Below are 20209 nucleotides of genomic sequence, written 5' to 3'. Positions count from 1 at the left end.
TTTTAAAGAGCCAATTTATTTCCTCCTCCGTACGTTAGAGAGGGAATCGTTCTTTGTCTGGCCGAAACCTCCCAAGTTGAACACAGAAGAAAGTAATAATAATAGTCGGAAGAGATGCTCGTACCACAACGAGCTTGGGCATTACACCACGGCTTGCGCTCCGTATAAAGCACTTTTGGAAAATCTAGTGGCACAGGGACTTCTCGATGATCATATTGACTGGACAAAAACGTCGAGGAGACAGCCGAACACCGGTGGACAAAATCCCATTTCCCGTCCGGTCGGAGTAATCAACGTTATTCACGGACCAACTACAAAGGAGGCAGCAAAACAGCTTTGTTTAGAGCTTGATAAAGCTCAGAAAGTTACCCAAATTTTTTCCATCAATCGTGCTCCTAAACGGATGAAGACGCTTGAGCATCCCTGGTCAATCACTTTCACCGAGCAAGATCTTCAACAAATCCAAACACCCCATAGCGACACTCTGGTGGTCACGGTGCAAATCTCAACCCACTCCGTCAAAAGGGTGCTTGTGGATCAAGGAAGCTCGGCGGAAGTAATATACTTATCCCTCTTTAAGGAGCTCAAAATCCCAGAGTCATGCCTTCTCCCAGCAGAAGTTCCCTTAATTGGATTCAGTGGAACTCCCGTTTGGCCTCTCGGTAGGATCACTCTCCCCGTTGTTATAGGTTCGGTTGCTTCTAATTTGGAGTTCGTCGTCGTGGACGCCCCGAGTCCGTACAACGCAATCCTCGGCCGAAATTGGCTCCATTCAATAAAAGTCGTCGCCTCAACCTACCACCAGGTGGTCAGGTACATCGGCTCTCACGGCAAACAAGAGGATCTGTTCGGAGACCAGTTACAGGCCAGACAATGTTATGTCTCAGCCGTCGGAAAGACATCAACCTCCAAACGAGTACATTGGGTTGAAGTCCCAGACAAACCGATTCTCGAGGACGTCGGATCTCTTCCAGAAGAAAAATCCATTGAAGACCATATCAAATTCCCACTCAACGAGGATGCATCACGATATTTCATGCTCGGCGCCGGTTTGCCCGAAGCCGAGCGTAAAGAAACGTTTCAGTTCTTAAAGAGCAATATTGAAGTCTTTGCTTGGACGTCGTACGATATGCCAGGCATCGACCCGAAGCTCATCCAGCACTCACTCAACGTTTCAAAATCGGCAAAGCCAGTGATTCAAAAGCTTTGACGATCGGCCACTATTCATGCCGAAGCAGTAAACGAAGAAGTGGACAAACTCCTCGAGGCAGGTGCCATCAAAGAAGTGCAATACCCCACTTGGCTTGCGAACCCTGTGGTGGTAAAGAAGAAGAATGGAAAATGGAGGGTCTGCGTGGACTACACCAACTTGAATGACGTTTGCCCAAAGGACTGCTTACCCTTTCCAAAGATAGATCAATTAGTTGATGCAACAGCGGGTCATGCTCGGCTCAATTTTTTGGATGCCTACAGAGGTTACCACTAGATAGCCATGGACCCCGACGACATGGAAAAAATGGCATTCATCACCCCCAGGGACCTCTTCTGCTACCTGGTTATGTCGTTCGGTCTTAAGAATGCGGGGGCCACATTTCAAAGAATGGTATACCTATTGTTCAGAATGCTCATCGGAGAGATCATGGAAGCCTATATTGACGATATGGTCGTCAAAAGTCTCAAAGCCGAGAACCACCTCTCTCACCTTGCCGAAGTCTTTGCAATACTGAAGAAGTACAAGTTACGGCTGAATGCCGACAAATGCGCCTTTGGAGTTAGTTCCGGGAAGTTCCTCGGTTATCTCGTCACTCGGCGTGGAATCGAAGCAGATCCGAATCAGATCTTAGCTATTCATCAGCAATTAAAACCACCATCGACTCCTCGGGAAATTCAGAAGCTGACAGGGATGGCGGCGGCCCTTAACAGGTTTATTAGCCACTCATCAGATAAATGCCACGTTTTCTTCCAAACTCTAAAGAAACAAAACCGACGAAACTTCAAATGGACAGTAGATTGCGATGCAGCCCTAACTGAGCTGAAATCTTATCTTTGTTCAGCCCCACTTCTCGTCAAACCAAAAGCTTTTGAAACTCTCCATCTCTACTTAGTTGTTTCCCCACATGCTGTCAGCTCGGCACTTATCCGACGGGAAGGCCTTGAAGACCAACCCATTTACTTTACTAGCCGAACCTTACTCCCAGCACAAACCAGATATCTGGCACTGGAGAAGCTTCTTCTAGCATTAGTTACAGCTACTCCGAAATTGCTCCCTTATTTTCAGGAGCACCCCATCATAGTTCTCACAGAGTTTCCACTAAAAAATCTCCTAAGGAAGGCCGACCTATCAAGCCGAGTATCTCAGTGGGCGGTCGAATTAGCAAATTTTGATATCCATTTTGAGCCTCGAACAGCAATCAAGGCCCAAGTATTGGCAGACTTCATTGCTGAATTCACCTCCGAAAGTCCGGACGAAGAAGCATTGGTTAAGCATTGGTTAAGCCTAATTATGGAATGCTAGAACAACAAGAGGCTCGGAAAACGTGGAACTTATTCAGTGGAGACGTTTGGAAGCTACACGTTGATAGGGCATCAAACAGCAACAGTGCGGGTGCAGGGGTTGTCCTCGTAAACCCTTGTGGCGTCCTTCATGAAAGTGCTATCACAATCAACTTCCCAGCCACAAACAACAAAGCTGAATATGAAGCACTGCTAGCTGGGCTCCGAGCCGCAACAAGTTTACAAGTTGAAGACCTACAAGTTTTCTGTGACTCTCAGCTGATCGTTAACCAAGTAACAGGGGATTATGAAGCTCGAGATCCAAGGATGATAAAGTATCAGGCTACGGCTCTTGAGCTAATCCAAGGGTTCAAGGGATTCCACATTGAACAAATCAACAGAGAGAACAACGCTCATGCCGATGCTCTTGCAAGTTTAGCCTCGGCAAGCAAAGCATCTGAATACAGGCACATCAGCCTCGGCGAGATCCACCAGCCAAGCTTTGAAGTCTCGAAGGAAGTTCTCGGCATTTCCATCGGTCCTACCTGGATGGATAAGATAGTCTCGTTCCTCAAGAATGATACGCTACCCCCCGACAAAAAGGAGGCCCATCGTGTACGCAGCAAAACAGCCCACTATTGGATCTCTGAGAACGGCCAACTCTACAGGAAATGCTTCACAGGGCCATATCTTCGAGTCGTTCATCCAAATGAGGTCCCAATAATATTGACCGAACTTCACTCAGGAAGCTGTGGTTGTCACTCCGGCGGGCGTTCCCTCTGTCAAAGAGCTCTTAGTCAAGGATACTTCTGGAAAGGAATGAAGAAGGATTGTGAAGAAGTAGTCAAAAAGTGCAAACCCTGCCAACTTTTTTCTCCTATACCAAAGCAGCCCGCTCAAACCTATCACCAGCCCCTGGCCCTTTGCCCAATGGGGCTTGGATATAGTCGGCAAACTTCCAACTGCCCTGGGGGCTTCAAATTTTTGATAACTGCAACGGATTATTTCTCAAAGTGGGTGGAAGCCGAGCCACTAGTCACAACCACTGAAGCAGACGTTCGGCGATTCGTTTGGAAAAACATCGTCACAAGGTTCGGCGTGCCTTATGCAATTGTTTCGGATAATGGCTCCCAATTCGTCGGCAAAGAATTAACAGGACTTTGTGCTGAGTTCGGAATTAGATTTTTCAATTCAACCCCATCCTACCCCCAGGGCAACGGTCAGGCCGAAGCAACAAACAAGACAGTGTGCGTTGGCATCAAGCGTCGGCTAGACTCCAAACGAGGAAAATGGGCCAAAGAATTGCCTCGGGTTCTCTCGGCCTACCGCTCCACTCCAAGACGCTCCACTGGCCAAACTCCCTTTGCAATGGCCTTCGGCATGGAGGCTGTTATCCCACTCGAATCCAGGTTCCCAACCCTGCGCACTGAAACTTTTGATCCACAAACCAACAATGATGCAGTGGCTACAGAGCTTATTTTAGCCGAAGAAAAGCGAGACGATCCCCAGCTCAAACTAGCTAACTATCAGCAGGAAGTCGCTCGAAGCTACAATCGGAGCGTAAGGCTTAAGAAGTTCAGAACCGACGACTGGGTCTGGAGGAAGGTTGTCCGAGCAAGCCAGAAGACTAAATTCAAACCTAATTGGGAAGGACCCTACAGGGTGATTAAGGAGGTCGGCATTGGATCATACAAGTTGGAAGATAAAGAAGGAAGGGAAATTGAGAACCCTTGGAACGCTATAAACCTCAGGAAGGCATACCTTTGAAGCTTCTCCTCAGTCTTGGTCTATCACGTCCTCTACCAAGTTTATTACTTATCACTTACCAAAATGTTGTACCTGTTTTGGTCATCCTTTTATTTAATGAGAAGTCCCTCCTATTTCTGAAGCATCAATGTTCTCTATATTCAATTACATTGTTCAAACCTCAATCATTTAAGTTTGGCCTTCTAACCATTGCAACTACGTTCAGATAAATTATCTGAAAACACATAGTGGCTCGGACAACTTGATTTCCAGCCACAACTCGATCAACATATTGGTTCGGCTATGTTCATACTTTGACTTGAACTAATTGCCACTTCAAACATTTACTTAACATATTACCTTGGCACAAGACTGGCATTTGAAGCCGAGCCTTATACCAACGTAGGGGTTGTTACAAGTAAATTACGAGAACTTGGAAACAAGCAAAGGTTGCTTGACCTTCGGCCAAACTCAGAAAACATCTCCAAGGCATAGAAGAATGTTTAAACAAAGTAGTGCATTCAAGAATTTTTCTAAAGCATTTTAAGATAAGAAGAAAATTAAGAAACCCCTAGCAAGAGGGCTCGGCTTGGTAAACCGTTTGACGCCGTCCCCCCTTCAAACTATTACATCTGGCACTGCAAATTCCTGATGTTTGGAGCCGTCCAGTCCAAAAACAAAGTTTAAATCCTTACAAAAAACAAAAAGACTTAAGAAGAATTCTTGAAAAGACTTCATTCACGGTAGCCGATCAACCTGGCTTCGGCACCTGTATAAGTTTCATCACCTCAGTCAAGCTGAACTCGTGCATCTTTAGCAACTTCATCCTGAGCCTCGGGATGACTGTCACCATCACCAACCTTCTCCTGTTGATCGGCGACAGGCGCATCAATCATTTCTTCATCATCATCCTCAGGTGGCAAAGGCTGACACTCTTCCTCGGTGTAAGGAAGGTCAAGATTAAGCACAATTGGCTCGGGAAGTTGCTTCAGAAAACCTGACTCAGGCTGAATCGCCAGTACACCAGCCATTGCGTCGGCACCCGCGGCATACCCCAGCCTGAAGAAGTCAGGTAACCGAGCTTCTAGCTCGTCGTTGACCATCTTGTGCGCAACCTGGGTATACTCGAGGGCGACCTGTTGGATCCCGGCCTCATAACCTCGGGCATCGGCAACCTTAAGTTTTTCTCTCTCCTCCCCCTTCAATTTTTTCACTTCGGCCTCAGCAGTCTCGGCGGCAACCTTCACTTCGGCCAATTCCTTCTTAAGCTTTTCCACTTCGGCCTCCCCTTCCTTGACTTGCTGCTCCGAGATCCTAAACTTGGTTCACCAGGAATCTCGGTCAGACCTATATCTCTTTCGTTCGGTAGAAACTTTGGAAGCCTTGTCATACGCCTTCAGCGCGGCTTGCCCAGCCTGACCAAAAAAGTAAAAAAAAAAAAAAAGAAGAAGAAGAGAAGAAATAAAAGAAAAAAGAGAAAAAGGGGAACAAATCTGAACAAGTTGAGAACACATCTCACCAAGACCTGGAAGAAGGTCGGGCGGAACCTGATTGTAATCCCTCGGCAGGGCTAGCCCTCTCAAAAGAGTGACAGCAAGGTTCGGCTCCTCTTTGACCGAGTCGTTCTGGAGCAGAATCCTGCCATCAGGCATCGTGTAAGAGGGGTTGAACTGGCGACGGACGGCGGCTTCGGTGACAGGATCGGTAAGATCAATGTGAGGTTCAGTAAGATTCACCTGGTCCTTTGATGGAGGGGCTTGGATTGTGTCAAAAGGCACGGATTGAGGAATGTTCGGCAGAACAACGTCCTCTGATGTTTTCTGTCTCTTCTCCTTTTGCTGTTGTTGCTCTGAAGAGCTTCGGCTTCGGCCAGGATTAGCCGTCTTTGATGGGATCACCGGCCTGGGAATGTTCCTCCTTGACATGTCCTCAGAAGAAGGCTCAACAAACTCGGCAGTTCCGAACGGCATAAGCCACTCCTCAGCTGTAAACCCGATCCTCGGCAATCTTACCCCCCCCCCCTGTTGTCTCTTCTTTCGGATTCCCTCAGCGTTTGAGGTTACCTTCTTCTTCTGTGCAGCCTCGGTAGGCGAAACACCGGAAGTCTTTTTCTTGCTCGGCACAAGCTCTTTCCCCTTTTCCTTCCTCCTTAGCACACCTTTGTAAGAGGGTTTGTAATCAAGAAGAGTCGGAGCGTGACGACAAACTTGAGCAAGTAGCGTCTCGCACGCCTTCTCTCGAGAGTTGGTGTTAAGCACCTTGGAAATTGGGCGGAGCTCTGCAAAAGAAAAATAACAATCAGGAAATGCCCTCAGCAGCAAAGAAGACAAAAATAGAAAGTAATAAAAGATTGAGCATGTTCGGCCTTATCACCTCTCGTATCAATCACTTTCGGAATAGAGTATCGACGGAGACCGTCGCCGAACTCAAAGTTTCCATGTACTTCAAGGTAAAAATCAGCCCATTTGTCAGTATCCGAAAGCCCATCGATCAGAGGTTCCTTTTTGGGGCGCGTCGTCAAGTACCGATGGCCGGACTTGCCATGTCTGGACATGGTGTATGTGAAAAATAGATCGGTCGGGGTAAAATCGAGGTCCTGGCTCTCGATCAAAGCAATCACCGACATGATTATTCGGTAACTATTTATTGCGAGCTGATGGGGGGCCAGGCTAAACTTCCAAAGTATCTCCCTAAGGAAAGGGTGTATGGGGAATCGAAGCTCGGCTTCACAGATTGCCATCAGAGGCACTGTGATATGCTCGGGACGATCCTCCTTCCTATCTCTAATATCGGTACTCTTGACTCGGTGGATCAAAACATCGTCAGGAATATTGTACTTCATGCGAAATGCTGCATATTCCCCGGGATTGCCACTAAAATAGTGAGCATAAGGGCATAGCAAGCCTTTGTCAAAAAGATCGGCGTCGCTTGGAGTCGACGTCGAAGCTTCGGCTCTTAACATAAGCCGTGATTTGGCCTCTTGCCCCACCTGTGGCTCGGTCTCAAATTGGGTTTCTGGGGAGAAACTTATCTCGGGCTCCGTAAGGAAGTCATCCTCGACGTACTCATGATCACGCTCGGCGTTAGAATCATCAGACACAGGGGAAGTCGCCGACATCCTAGTTGAAGCAGATTCTACCGCTCGGCCGCTCCTCAACCTACGCAGCTCGAGAAGTTTGCTGATAAATTGACGATCGGATTCGGTTTCCGAGCAATCCGAGTCTGAAGACACGTCGATGACCTCGTGAGCCAGACCTAGGAAAAGAACAAAAGGGTATTAAGCAGTTGAAATCTGCGTCGGCAAATCTAAAACGTCTCTCTACACTCGGCCTAACGATCAAATAGTAGTCCCGTTCGGTCACTTACCCCCATCGGGAGAAGTCGTTCAGAGAGTCTCGTACGTCCTATTGGGGCTTGGAAGAACAGGTTGAGTTCAGGGATGAACATCACTATTCATCCCCAGATTTTCGCTGTTGACTCAAAATAGAAAAACCCCAAAAATCACCCCAAAAACCCAGAAAACCTGCATGAAAAGCAAAGGAAAAAGTGCAGCAATAAAAATTGATGACATACTTGAAGATTTCTGTTGAAATGAGGCTTGAAGGTGAAGATCTGGATCTGAATCAACCTTGGAACAAAGTTGTAGAGAGAGAAGCTCCAAATGCTAGAGAGAGAAAGTGCAGAGGAACTTTCTCTCTCCTCCGTCGTCGTTATTTATAAATGGAGCAGGCGTTTCGAATTTCTCGCCTATCATTTCACAGCCGAACCCCTTGCCAACCACCACATGATACGTGGCGACTTAAAGCCTTTCCCACGCCAGCCGTCCCCTCATCTGCCAAGACGTCCTTTCAACTGACACACCCATTCAAATGCTCGACAGTTGTCATCCTATGTGGGGCTCGGATGAATCCGTTGCAGGTACGAAAGAAGGTCCTCGGATAAAGCTCGGCCTAATCTGAAATCAACCCATACCAAAGTAAAGAGCTTCGGCATGGGTTGAGGGGCTATTGTAGCAGGCCGAGCAAAATAGCTCATGCCATTTCCGAATGTGATCCAGTATCCCTATCAACTTCAAGTCGTCTTTCTCTCAACGTTCGGAACTCCGAAGGCCTCCGTAGCCGAAGGTCTCGCTAATTACGACTTCCTTAATCGCCTCAGTCTCCAGCACCCACGCAAGCGAGAAACGCGCTCGGATTGGACACCCTCCGAGGTCGCACAACACGCTCGGTGCCGAACGAAGCATAGCCATCGTTCCAGCTCTCCTGCGTGGGAACAGCAACCGTGGAAATGATGATGGTTGTGACGTCATCCAACGCTTATGAGGATAACGATGGGGGCACGTGAAGGTGCCAGCTCATCCTGTAAATGGTTACAAAACCCTAAACGTGACATAAGAGTGACGTTAGCCGACGCGTGTTGAGCGTTGGTGCAATCTTGGAGATCAAGCTAAGAGGTTTCTCTATAAATATCCCATTATGCCTACCTGGAAGAGGCACGCACAGATAAACCCTGGCTCTTGGTTCTTAATTTCTCTCTGCAAGTAAATTGACTCTTGCACCGGAGGGCCATCCCGGAGGACCTCCGATGTGGTCTTTAGTTGTGCTTCATTTTTGCAGGGCGGAGGAAGAAACTAGAAGCAGATCTCGAGCCCACATTTAGAAAGCATGAACCACTCGGAACGGAGCCCCACAAAAAGTACTAGCATCCAAGAATCAGTCCCTGTCAAATCTAATATTCCAGTAAGTAACCAAGTGAAATGCATGAGATACTTAAAAGAAAAACAGTCACCAAGATTATATATTAACCATTAATGTTCCACTCATTCACAACCTAGTCTGCTTGAAGAGATTGAAGATTGGATAATGATAAAAGTCTTGCTCTAACCATGAAATAGATTTTGTGAACTACCTCACAAGAACAAGTTAACATTGCTAACGGAAATGTTGAAAGGACGTAACAGCCCACTTGGTTCTGGATACTTGCATTTTAAATTAAACTAATACATTCAACAACACATTCTCCCTTTGCCTCTGAATGATGTCTCCCTACCATCCAATTTATCCAAACCTCCTTCACTCCAAATTCTCTCTCTTTCATTTATGTCTTTCTCCGAAGGATTTCAAAACCCGGTTACTATGAACTGTTCCGGGCCGGTTTGTAGCATACTGTGTCTTTTATGATCCCGTTCAGATACTAACCGATATAATGCTGGGAGCAAAATCGTATGGTGAACCGGCCGGTTCCCGCTACGTAGTGGTTTTCAGCACGGTAGCAGGACTGGTTTGGTCAATAGCGGACCAGTTTGGCAGAAAAAAAAATAGAGAAATTGTTTCCATTTTCAACCCTTTCCCCCTAACATCTCTAACATATTCCCAGAAGCCACATCTTCTATCTTCAGCGTAGTTCCAAAAAACCTGCTGTTAGCGAGGAAATACATGAGTAATGGATGGATGATGGATGATTTGGCGGGTTATGCATAGATGATGGGTTATTTGTTCGTGCCATGGTGATTTGGGGAAGAAAGAGAAAGGGGAGACAAAGGAACATTATGGATGAAACCCAATCCAGATGTATATTTGTTGGTTGAAATGGTCATTTGTACTCTAATTGAGTATAGCCTCGTTATAGGGAGCGAGATTTGAGAAATTTGGAAAGTGGAATTCGGAACCATTTTTACTTTTTTTTACTTTTCAAAATTATACTGTAGGAATTTCATTGATAGAAAAGGAAGAACAAATACACTAAAAGGAGCTCCTACCCTCATGGAGAGAAATGGAAAGCCATTCGGGTGGGTAGGCCTCTCAAGTAGGGGCGGACCTAGAATTTAGTTACAGTGAGGTCAAATATCTACAACACATAATTTGCCTATGCTTGTTTTTGTCTTTGCAAGAGCCTATGCTTGCTTTTGTAGACTAGAGAGAGAGAAGAACAGACTATAGAGTATGGAATCTATGTATAGACTCGTAGACTTTCTACGGAAGAGAGAAAAAACGTTGAGTTCTTTGCATAACGTCACAATCAAAGAAGGCAAAAATATTATCCTTTGGAGCAAAATTACAAAATACTCCTCAAAACTATACATGTTCTAGGGGTATTTTGGAGCTCAATGGGGTCAAGTGACCCCGCTTGACCTAATGTGGGTCCGCCCATGCTCTCAAGGGGCACACCTACGTACACCTCCAAAACCATAACCACAACGTGCAAACCCATAAACACCTAAAACCTTCAGGGGAGGAGACAACTCCATAGGCCTATATATATATATATATATATATATATATATATACAGAAATATATATACATAAATTTTTAAGTAAGGATCTTAAATTTATTGTGACCCAACAATTTTCTTAAATTTATTTCACGAAACTGTAGCCCGGTCAGTTATGATTGGGAAAAGCAACTTTTAATTAATTGTATCCCAATCAGCGTAGAAACTGCATGCTAAATTGTACTATCATTCTGGTTGCGGGTTGTCCAGTAATAGATTTTCGAAGGGCATTTCTGTCCTTCCAAAAAAATCTAAAGCAAACTGAGGCACCACTAATTATAAAGAAAGGAAAAGACTACAATACACACTCCTAATTTGAGTGTGTATCATATGCATCCCAAAAAATGTTATGAATTATAGAGAAAATGTTACGAATCGTACTGCTAAAAAATTACGAATCGTATTGCTAAAAAGTTACGAATCGTATAAAGGTTACGAGATACACCAAAATGTTATGAATCATAATGAAAATGTTATGTATTATACTACTGAAAGGTTATGAATTCTAGAACAAAAATTACGAAACATACTAAAATGTTATGAATGAACTATAAAATAGATGCATATCGTACACCCTTTTAAGGGATGTGTATTGTAGACTTTCCCACCCACAAAGGGAAGCTAACTTTTTGGTTTTGTGGGATCTGAAAGAATTTTACAGTACTTGTTAACATTAGATGAATAATTCTTCGATCGGTAGTTTAAGGCTCGGTATGTATCCAAATGAGTCTCTGCCTTTCCCAACAATACAATTTGCAAAGCAAAATCATGTTCACACTCTACAATTCACATTATTTAATCTCTATTTGTACATATCCTTGTACGTAATAGGTTTAAAAGAACAAAATATCTGAATTAATAGGCTGAGGGGAAGTGCAAATTAACAATTATATATATCATCTCCAAACCAAATACCTACCAACTTCAGAAATGACCCACTCATGCTTATACCTACTCCCACAAGAGATGGAAGGATGTGGCAGTGGAACTAATCATAATTCAAATTTTTTATTTTTTTTAAAAAAAGTTACCTATATATCTAACCGGAACTAAAAGAAGTGTATAAAATGAAAAAGGAATAGACCATGTTCTCATATTTTATACAGATGACAGGGTAAGAATCAATCAATAATTCGATGCAAAAAGACACTTATCTATATAAGTGCATGGCTTGCTGGATTGAGAACAAGTTAGGAAAATGTAACATTATTAGTCATTAATATTCATCGATACCACATCTCAACATAAAAAGAAAAATGCACCTCCCTAATCAACTTAAATCCGTGTTGAGCATTGAAGGTTTATGATATTAGATCACGTACGCATGCACTTAACATTTTTGCCAATTCTTTTCCTCTATGTATTAATCCGTACATGGTCATCACAACATATACATACAATATAGATCAAGGAATTATGAAGGAATCTCCAAAGAAAAGACCGATACGTAATTGATAGAGCCAGCCATAACAGGTCAAAATTAAGTAGTACTAGCAGACATGGGAAGTCATGGTGAGAGAATGGTTGATTATATATATGTATATATATGAATGATTAGGGCAATCATTGAGTTCATAGATAAGAAGGCAAGGGAGACCTTGCCTCCCCCAGCAGGACTGATCTCAAATCAAAACTAGAGAAGCAGTGAATTAACAGGAGGATTCGTACGTGGAATGGGTCCCATGAAGAATTAATCTTTTTGCTTCTTTCTTATTTATATATGCACCTCACCTCACCTCACCTCACCTCACCTTTTCCATGCTGCAGTCCAGTGGCTTTGATGGTGAGATTACAACCAATTCCTTTGTTTTTATCGATCATTGACTTTGAAAATCTCAACTTGTTTAATCAAATCCCTTTTGATGGTAATTAAGTAGACTGGTGTCTCTTTCTTTAATTTATTAAATTTTCAAGTATGATTTCCCTATGGATTTACGTACGTTGTTAAAAAAAGACGTATTATTTTCTCGGAGGACGAGGGAGATGAATAAAAAAAAAAAAAAAACATGGAATCAACCATATTTGGTTTTAATATGTACGTTGGAGGACCCTACAAATTTTCGAAGTATGAGCATACATGAAGAACTATTTTTCAGACAAAAGTTCGCTAAAGTGAATTACCCAATTCACCAAATTCTGTTGGATTTGGCTCACAATTTGATGTACATATAGGGTCGGTACCCATTTGCATATATTCGGAGTAAAGTTATTTTATGCTCATCGTGCATAGCAAATTTTACGTAAATTGGCCTATGAAACATCTCTCTTCTACGTAGCCTTCCCATAGGGTAGAAGGCAAGCCGAATAACGCTTTAATAGTTTGTTTGTTTGTTTGATTGACGGATTAGACGAGCCTTTCATATTTTAAACCTGAATGTAATTAGTGTAGCAATTGCATATTCATAGAATACGAACGTGGATTTATCAGAGGTGATGTATCTATCATAAGTGGTGTCATCATTAATTCTACAATCGGATTTACTCAAGAGAATGTACATCTCAACTTTATTTGTTCGGTTAGTCAAAGAAGGCCTAAAGAGACACACAACTACTTAATTACTAGTAATATAGTTCGATGGTAATATATATATATATATATATATATATATATATATATATATATATATATATATATATATATATATATATATCTAGCTAGCTGATAATGGAAGTATTTTAATATCTACTCCAGCTTTTAATATGAGCCAATTAATGCATGTCATTAATTAATTAAGATGATCAATGCATGCATTGTGTGGTGGTGGTCATTGTTAATAAAAAAAAAGTTAACCATGAATTCTGGACTTCATAAAGGAACCGGTATAGTTTGATCAGATATGTACCGTATATCTTAATCATCAATAGCTATCAATCAACAGAACAGAAATAAGAGGAAAAATTACATTCTGAACCCTGGAGTTTAACATGATTCGATCCCAGACTATATATATATATATATATATATATATATATATATATATATATATATATATATATATATGAAGAATATGCATGCATCGATCTCAAGTACCCTGATCAAGTGTCAATTTAACTTTATGAAATACTATAGACGTAAAGAAACAATTATTACTCTGGAAGATAAGATCGAGCAGTTGTGAATGTTTGTTTTCTTTTCGATTTCGATGGTCCCTATCTAGCTATATAGCTGATTGGAACCGGAGAAGTAGTTGGCATTGGAAATTTGCTACTTAATTCACCAATAATTACTACTTACTAGCTAGTTTGGAGTGTTGGAGTGTAAGAAGAGATTATTCAGTCTCAGCTGATTCCCGGAACCCTGCTCCCCTGCACAAATGTGGAACCCTCTATCTACATTTAAATTTGGACCTTACACGAATATGTGTTTGGTAGAAAATGGTCATGTGTCACCACCATCCCAAAAGCACTGAAAGTTTTTTCTTTACATGCAGCTTAAAGAGATCGAGGACAATATATTGCATTGAAGTACTATATATAAATATTTGTAGTATTTGTTGTGAAGTCCATATGCAAATTAAGAACAGATTAATATCAAACAGTACTTTTCCTATTGGTAGTGGCCTACACAATAAGAACTCGATCGTCGCTTTTCCAAGAAGAGAAAATCAAACCACCTAAGCATCTCGATGACATTAGATTATCTCGATCCATGTGAAATAATTTTTTTTTCCCCAAGTATTTCACATAGATCGAGATAGATATATAATACGCAAATGAAGGTGGCTTGTATATTTTCACTCAACTAATAGTCAATGTTAGAATATGTTAAACTAACTAGCTAATTAGTAAGGATTTAGATTTTGGGGCAGTGCACTAGTATAACGGAAGGCCACTTGTATTGTTAAATATTTTTCATAAAAGTAGGAGGAGATTAACATTAAGTGTTAAGTGAGTACAACACTTGCCTTTGTTTTTAATTTTTTTTTTGGGGGGTTAAAAACGAATAAAGGCTTGATTCAATTCTCCTATAGTCTTTAAATGAAAAGCATTGAATTGTTTTTTTTATCCAAATTAATCATTCATCATTTGAATCGTTTATCATGAAAAGTCAAATTGTATTTACCCAAAAAAAAAAATCAAATTGTTTAAATACCAACAAGTGCCTAATATAATCAATAAGTATAAACTAATGGATGATGCTATGGTGTCCTCGGTCATTTTGGGGACACCGTAATTTTTGGCATAACTTCACCATTATGAGCATAACTAAAACCCATTACAAGCATAACCGAACTCAAACAATGTTAGAATATTTTCACTCAACTACTTATGAAACCGATCGAGCTAAGGGGTCTAACTACAATTCCTCGCTTTGATTTCTTAGATACTCCATATTTGACACCGACAATCAATGCTTATAATATATATATATAGTAAGCAGATAAAGTTTGAAATGATTCAATCACGTAATGGAATTGGGGTGGTGCCTTAATCCAACACCTCAACATTGTAGAATAGCTAGGGTTTTTTTTTTTTCTGCCTATTTATAGTAATACATGATCGGTTTTGCACATATATTATTGATCAATACATCAGTTAGTAGAGTAAAGATAATTTCTGAACACCCTATTATAAATTTCTGGAGTCGCCACTAAAACGCTTTCCTAATTCCTAACTCAAAAGCATATGAATTTCATTGATGTGCGTTTGACATCATCATCATAATATATATATATAGTATTAGGTTTCCAAAAGCTATAAAAATTACTCCGTATTAAACACGATCGAAGACTTTGTTGGCCTTTGATGGGCGGGCCCGATTGGAACTCTAGTGGGGTGGGGTGGCGGTCACACAGACAGACACGTCTCGATTTGCCGTTTAGCCGAAACTTCAAAAAATCGCCTTAAGCCTTTAATTGTTTAATAATTATGGAGTCACAATCTCACCAATAAACACACGTAAAATTGACTCAAAAATAGTTAGCCCTTTCTTCTTCTATGCGGTTGAAAATTAAAATACTCCTGTGGAGTAGTAGTATTTAACTCATGATCTACATTGACGCAATGGATTTCTTGTGGAACACACAAGTATGGGTATCAATGGAGAGAGTGAACCGATGGTACGTGCATGTATAGATCAGCGTGTGAGGTTTACTTAGGGGTCCCGCTCAAATGATCCAAGACGTTCATTAATTTCAAAATTATTTTTGATTGACTCTTTAAAAATTCAACTCAATCAGATACTGTAATTAATGCTTCCTCTAATGTTTTAATTTTCTATTCAGAATTTAGCCGGTACTTGAATTTTGAATGAATTTTGAGAAAAAGTTTCACAATTGAATCAACAACTTAAAGTTATTCAATTGAGTTTAATTTTTATAAGATCACTCAAAAAATTGATTTGAATTTAATGAACGACTCAAATCATTTGTATAATTCTAACATGAGCCCTACATGCTGACCATCTCCGTTCATAGCCGTAGAATTATTGTTGTCGTTTTTTTTTTTTTTTTTGGTGGTCACTGAGTAATTAATCCTTGCCGCGTTTCTTGTATTCGTTTCCCACTTTTATAAAAGGCCATGTCGGTCCACTCACAGACAATTCTACTTCCATACATGCTTTAAGGTTTACCTTGTTTCCCTGGCAGTGGTCGTTCTATCAGATCGGTTGGATTGACTTACTATCAGTGTGTGGTCTCGTCCTATGAAAGTAGAAGCTGTCATCGAAAATATTTGCTACGAATTAAATTGATCGGTTATAATTAATAATTTTCTTTTTATTCATAGATCGGCGAATGTAGTTAAATACACTTTAGCAACTTCGGATTTGCGAGGCTCTGCATTTGTACTTTTCCGATTTGTCTCGCTAACACAAATCGGAAAAGTAAAAAAATATGACTTTTACCCAAATATTTTTGAAAATATCCAAGAAAAATCTCAAAAAGCCCCAAAAAAACAGGCTTTGTCTTGGATATTTTGAAAATTTTTGGGTAAAAGTCATAATTTTTTATTTTTCGGATTCGTCATGACGAGACGAATAGGAAAACCAAAAAAGTGAGGCACAAAACTAACAAATGCTAAAAAAATTTGAATAGTAATCACCTGTGGACCAATAATCGTCTTCTTTGAAGTACTTCTATGCTCTTTTTTATCAATGAAAGTTTCTTACCATGTTGACAAAAAAAAAACTTCTTTATGGTGAGTGGAACATATGCAAAAGTCAAAATAACAGAATACTACATGACACTACATTCATGGACAACTAGGTTAGTCTTGGTGAGGCCTGTTTTGGCTAAATAATTAGGGAGGATTAATGTTTTGTTTTTATTAAAAAAAATTATCCTGGAGGATTATTTTGAGCCAAAATAGCTAGCTAGGCTTGAGTTATTTTTATTGATTTGGTAGAGAACAACTACTGATACATATATACAGTAAATCCCAATAAAATACTCAGAGCATGCATTTCCAACCCATACGCTAGAAATTAATGACGTGGTAATTAATTACACCAACGGATAAATTTAGCAGCAAATTGAAATCCAACCAAGTTGTAGGAGTATTTCTTTGCTTCAACTCCAAGTGGATTTGAAGCGCACGCCGATCTGCCAAATTTGAATTGACGGAAAATAAATACACCTCCATGCAAAATTTACTTTGGTTCAAAAAATTGACCGGTAGTGTTAATTGAAAAATGGCCGTCTGAGAATTTAATTCCTTTTTTAAGTTATGGGAGAGCTCTGTTTTTTTTTGTCTACAAAAAAAATATGGCCTTGAATAAACTAGTTTTCCTCATTCACACCGTCAATTACTCATGCTCTCAATTTCCTTTCTTTAATTTCCACACAACAATCTCAAATTTCTAGTGAGATATCAGAACTTGAAAGTGGTAAAACTCCAAATAAGAAATCAAATACCGTCCAAGGTGCCAGCTTTAGTTTGGAAGACAACCATCTTCTCGTGAGTACATGGCGTAACACTAGTGTGAATGCCATTTATGAAAATGAGGAAGGAAAAAAAAAAAAAAGTGAATCTTTTTGGAAATGGGTTGGAGAATTCTATCATGCGAATAAAAAAATTGTGAGAATGATCAGTCCAAAAAAAAAGCAAATAGATGAACAGAAAATGTAACTTTTGAGATCAAAACAAAAATAGAGATGGAGATGGAAATCACGAGTATGGATACACGGCTAACATGGATGACGAGCAAGAGCTATATATATTATTCCCATAAAAGAATAAAAATCTTGAGAGGAGGACTAGGTAGCAGTATTAATTGAAATTTTCAAGAAAAACATATTTCGTTTAATGGTTTGTTATCGATCTATTATATAAACTAGTTGGTATTGAAATTTATAACCTAGTTGTTATCCCAATCTAGCTAGTATCAATCTATTTCTAAAGAATCGCGATCCTATCTAAACGGTCCTGTCCAACAACTTGTTTTGGGGGTCTTAATTTTCAGATTCGTTTTGATGATCGGGAACGTCCATATTTTAAAACTCATCGAGAACATTAGACACGCCAAAATTTGTGTTAATCAGATGACGTTTAATATGTTTTTAAAACGCATTTATCTTTAAGAAAATGAATTTTTTATCCAGTATTGCAATATTTAAAAGTCAAGGGAATATACTCCTACCAACCCTCTGTTAGCTTCGACTTCAAAATTTACAATACTACTGTAAAAATTTACCATATTACTGTAAAAGCAAGGTGAAATGTAAGGTTCATCTCTTTTGGTTGTAAAAGTAGTAGTAATACAGTAAAAGTTAAAGTAGTAGTACTCCAGTAAACTAGCTGGTGGGACCGCGTACGAGTAATCTAAAATCAATCAAAGAACACGTGCTCCCTCAGTCCCTCTATCTATCTATATAAACCCATCTAAATCGAAAATCGTACTAGGCTAGCCCAGCCGGCCCCCATTTTTAGATTAGAGATTAGATTAGCCCACCTCCTCCCTCAACCATACTACTGGTACCATTGCCTCCATCCACCACCACACACACACACACACGCCACCTTTTCCTCGATATTTCAGCCTCTCAGTACCCCAACCCCCCCCCCCCCCCTCACCAAAAACCCAAAATCAAAAACCCCCGATAGTCATTCGCTCTCTCTCTCTCTTCATGACGTTTGTTAATATTTACTATCTCCTTCAACTCCTCATTTCCTGTGCGATAATAATCCAATCAACACCACCATGTCTCTGTTCAATTTCCAAAACAGGAGGACTCATCCTACCTCTAAACACCATGGCCATCCCTTCTGCCTCCATTCCAAGGCAACCAAACAAGCTCTCCTTCCACCACAACGTCTCCCTCACCGTTTCCCTCTCCGTCGGCTCCCCCCCACAGAACGTCACCATGGTCCTAGACACTGGCAGCGAGCTCTCCTGGCTCCATTGCAACAAAACACCCGCCACCCCCTCCACCTTCGACCCCCACCGCTCCACCTCCTACTCCCCCACCCCATGCTCGTCCTCCGTTTGCACCACCCGTACCCGGGACTTCACCCTCCCCGTCTACTGCGACACTAAAAAGCTCTGCCACGCCACCATCTCCTACGCCGACGCCACCTCCGTCGAAGGCAACCTCGCCTCCGACACTTTCCTTATCGACGGCTCGGGTATGCCGAGCATGGTGTTCGGCTGCATGGACTCAGGTTCCAGCTCCAACCCGGACGAAGACGCCAAGTCGACCGGGTTGATCGGCATGAACCGGGGCTCCTTATCGTTCGTGACCCAGATGGGTTTCCAGAAATTCTCTTACTGCATATCGGGTCGTGACAGCTCGGGCGTCTTGCTCTTCGGGGAAACCAACTTCCCTTGGCTCCGGCCCTTGAACTACACCCCCATGGTTCAGATATCGACCCCTTTGCCCTATTTCGACCGGGTCGCCTACACGGTTCAGCTGGAAGGGATAAGGGTATCGGGCAAAGTCTTGGCGTTACCAAAATCTGTGTTCGTGCCGGACCACACCGGTGCGGGTCAGACCATGGTTGATTCGGGCACCCAGTTCACTTTCCTTCTGGGACCCGCTTACACTGCTTTAAAGAAAGAGTTTATGCAACAGACGAAGGGAGTGTTGAGGGTTTTGGAGGAGCCGAATTTCGTGTTCCAAGGGGCGATGGATTTGTGCTACCGGGTGGGGGGGAGTATGCCGGCGGCGGGGTTGCCAACGGTGACGCTGATGTTTCGGGGGGCGGAGATGAGCGTGTCGGCGGAGAGGTTGATGTATCGGGTGCCGGGGATGGTGAGGGGGAGTGATTGGGTGTATTGCTTCACGTTTGGGAACTCAGATCTGCTGGGGATAGAGGCGTACGTGATTGGACACCATCATCAGCAGAACGTGTGGATGGAATTCGATCTGGCTAAATTGAGGGTTGGATTGGCCGAGGTTAGGTGTGATCTTGCGAGTCAACGACTTGGCGTGCTACCGTAGTGTAGTGTATGTACTACTACTCCAACCAAAATGAATGGTTCGAATCGGAACTCCCTCCCTCCCGAGAAACCATATTGAAACAGAACACACACACACACACACCCCCCCCCCCCCCCCATCTCTCTAATTTTAGTACACTCCAATTTTGATGAAAACGAAACGAAAGCGAAAGCGTTATGGGGTTTGGTGGTGAATAGGGACCCAATGCAATTTTGTCCTATCAATGGTTCACCTAGAGAGGAGAGAGAATGATTGGGGGGTGGCCCATTGATCGGACAGATGGAGGGAGGGAGGGAGGGAAGGCATTTGGAAATGAAAA

At 41.9% G+C, this 20209-nt stretch overlaps 2 protein-coding genes across 2 annotated transcripts; both read left to right on the top strand.

Annotated features, from left to right (window-relative positions):
- Positions 1-1492: 1492 nt before the first annotated feature.
- Positions 1493-4260, top strand: LOC131321207 (uncharacterized). Its single transcript, XM_058352210.1, has 3 exons — positions 1493-2459; positions 2516-3333; positions 3508-4260. Exons 1-3 carry the CDS (start codon positions 1493-1495, stop codon positions 4258-4260), a joined length of 2538 nt encoding a protein of 845 aa, XP_058208193.1.
- Positions 4261-18356: 14096 nt separating this feature from the next.
- Positions 18357-20055, top strand: LOC131320424 (aspartic proteinase PCS1-like). Its single transcript, XM_058351128.1, has one exon. The coding sequence runs from the start codon at positions 18577-18579 to the stop codon at positions 19888-19890; it is 1314 nt and encodes a 437-aa protein (XP_058207111.1). The 5' UTR covers positions 18357-18576; the 3' UTR covers positions 19891-20055.
- The last annotated feature ends 154 nt before the right edge of the window (positions 20056-20209 follow it).

The sequence above is a fragment of the Rhododendron vialii genome, chromosome 3a (assembly GCF_030253575.1).
Source record: "Rhododendron vialii isolate Sample 1 chromosome 3a, ASM3025357v1".
Taxonomy (NCBI): domain Eukaryota; kingdom Viridiplantae; phylum Streptophyta; class Magnoliopsida; order Ericales; family Ericaceae; genus Rhododendron; species Rhododendron vialii.
Note: the sequence above shows the minus strand (reverse complement) of the source record. Positions and strands in the feature narration are given on the sequence as shown.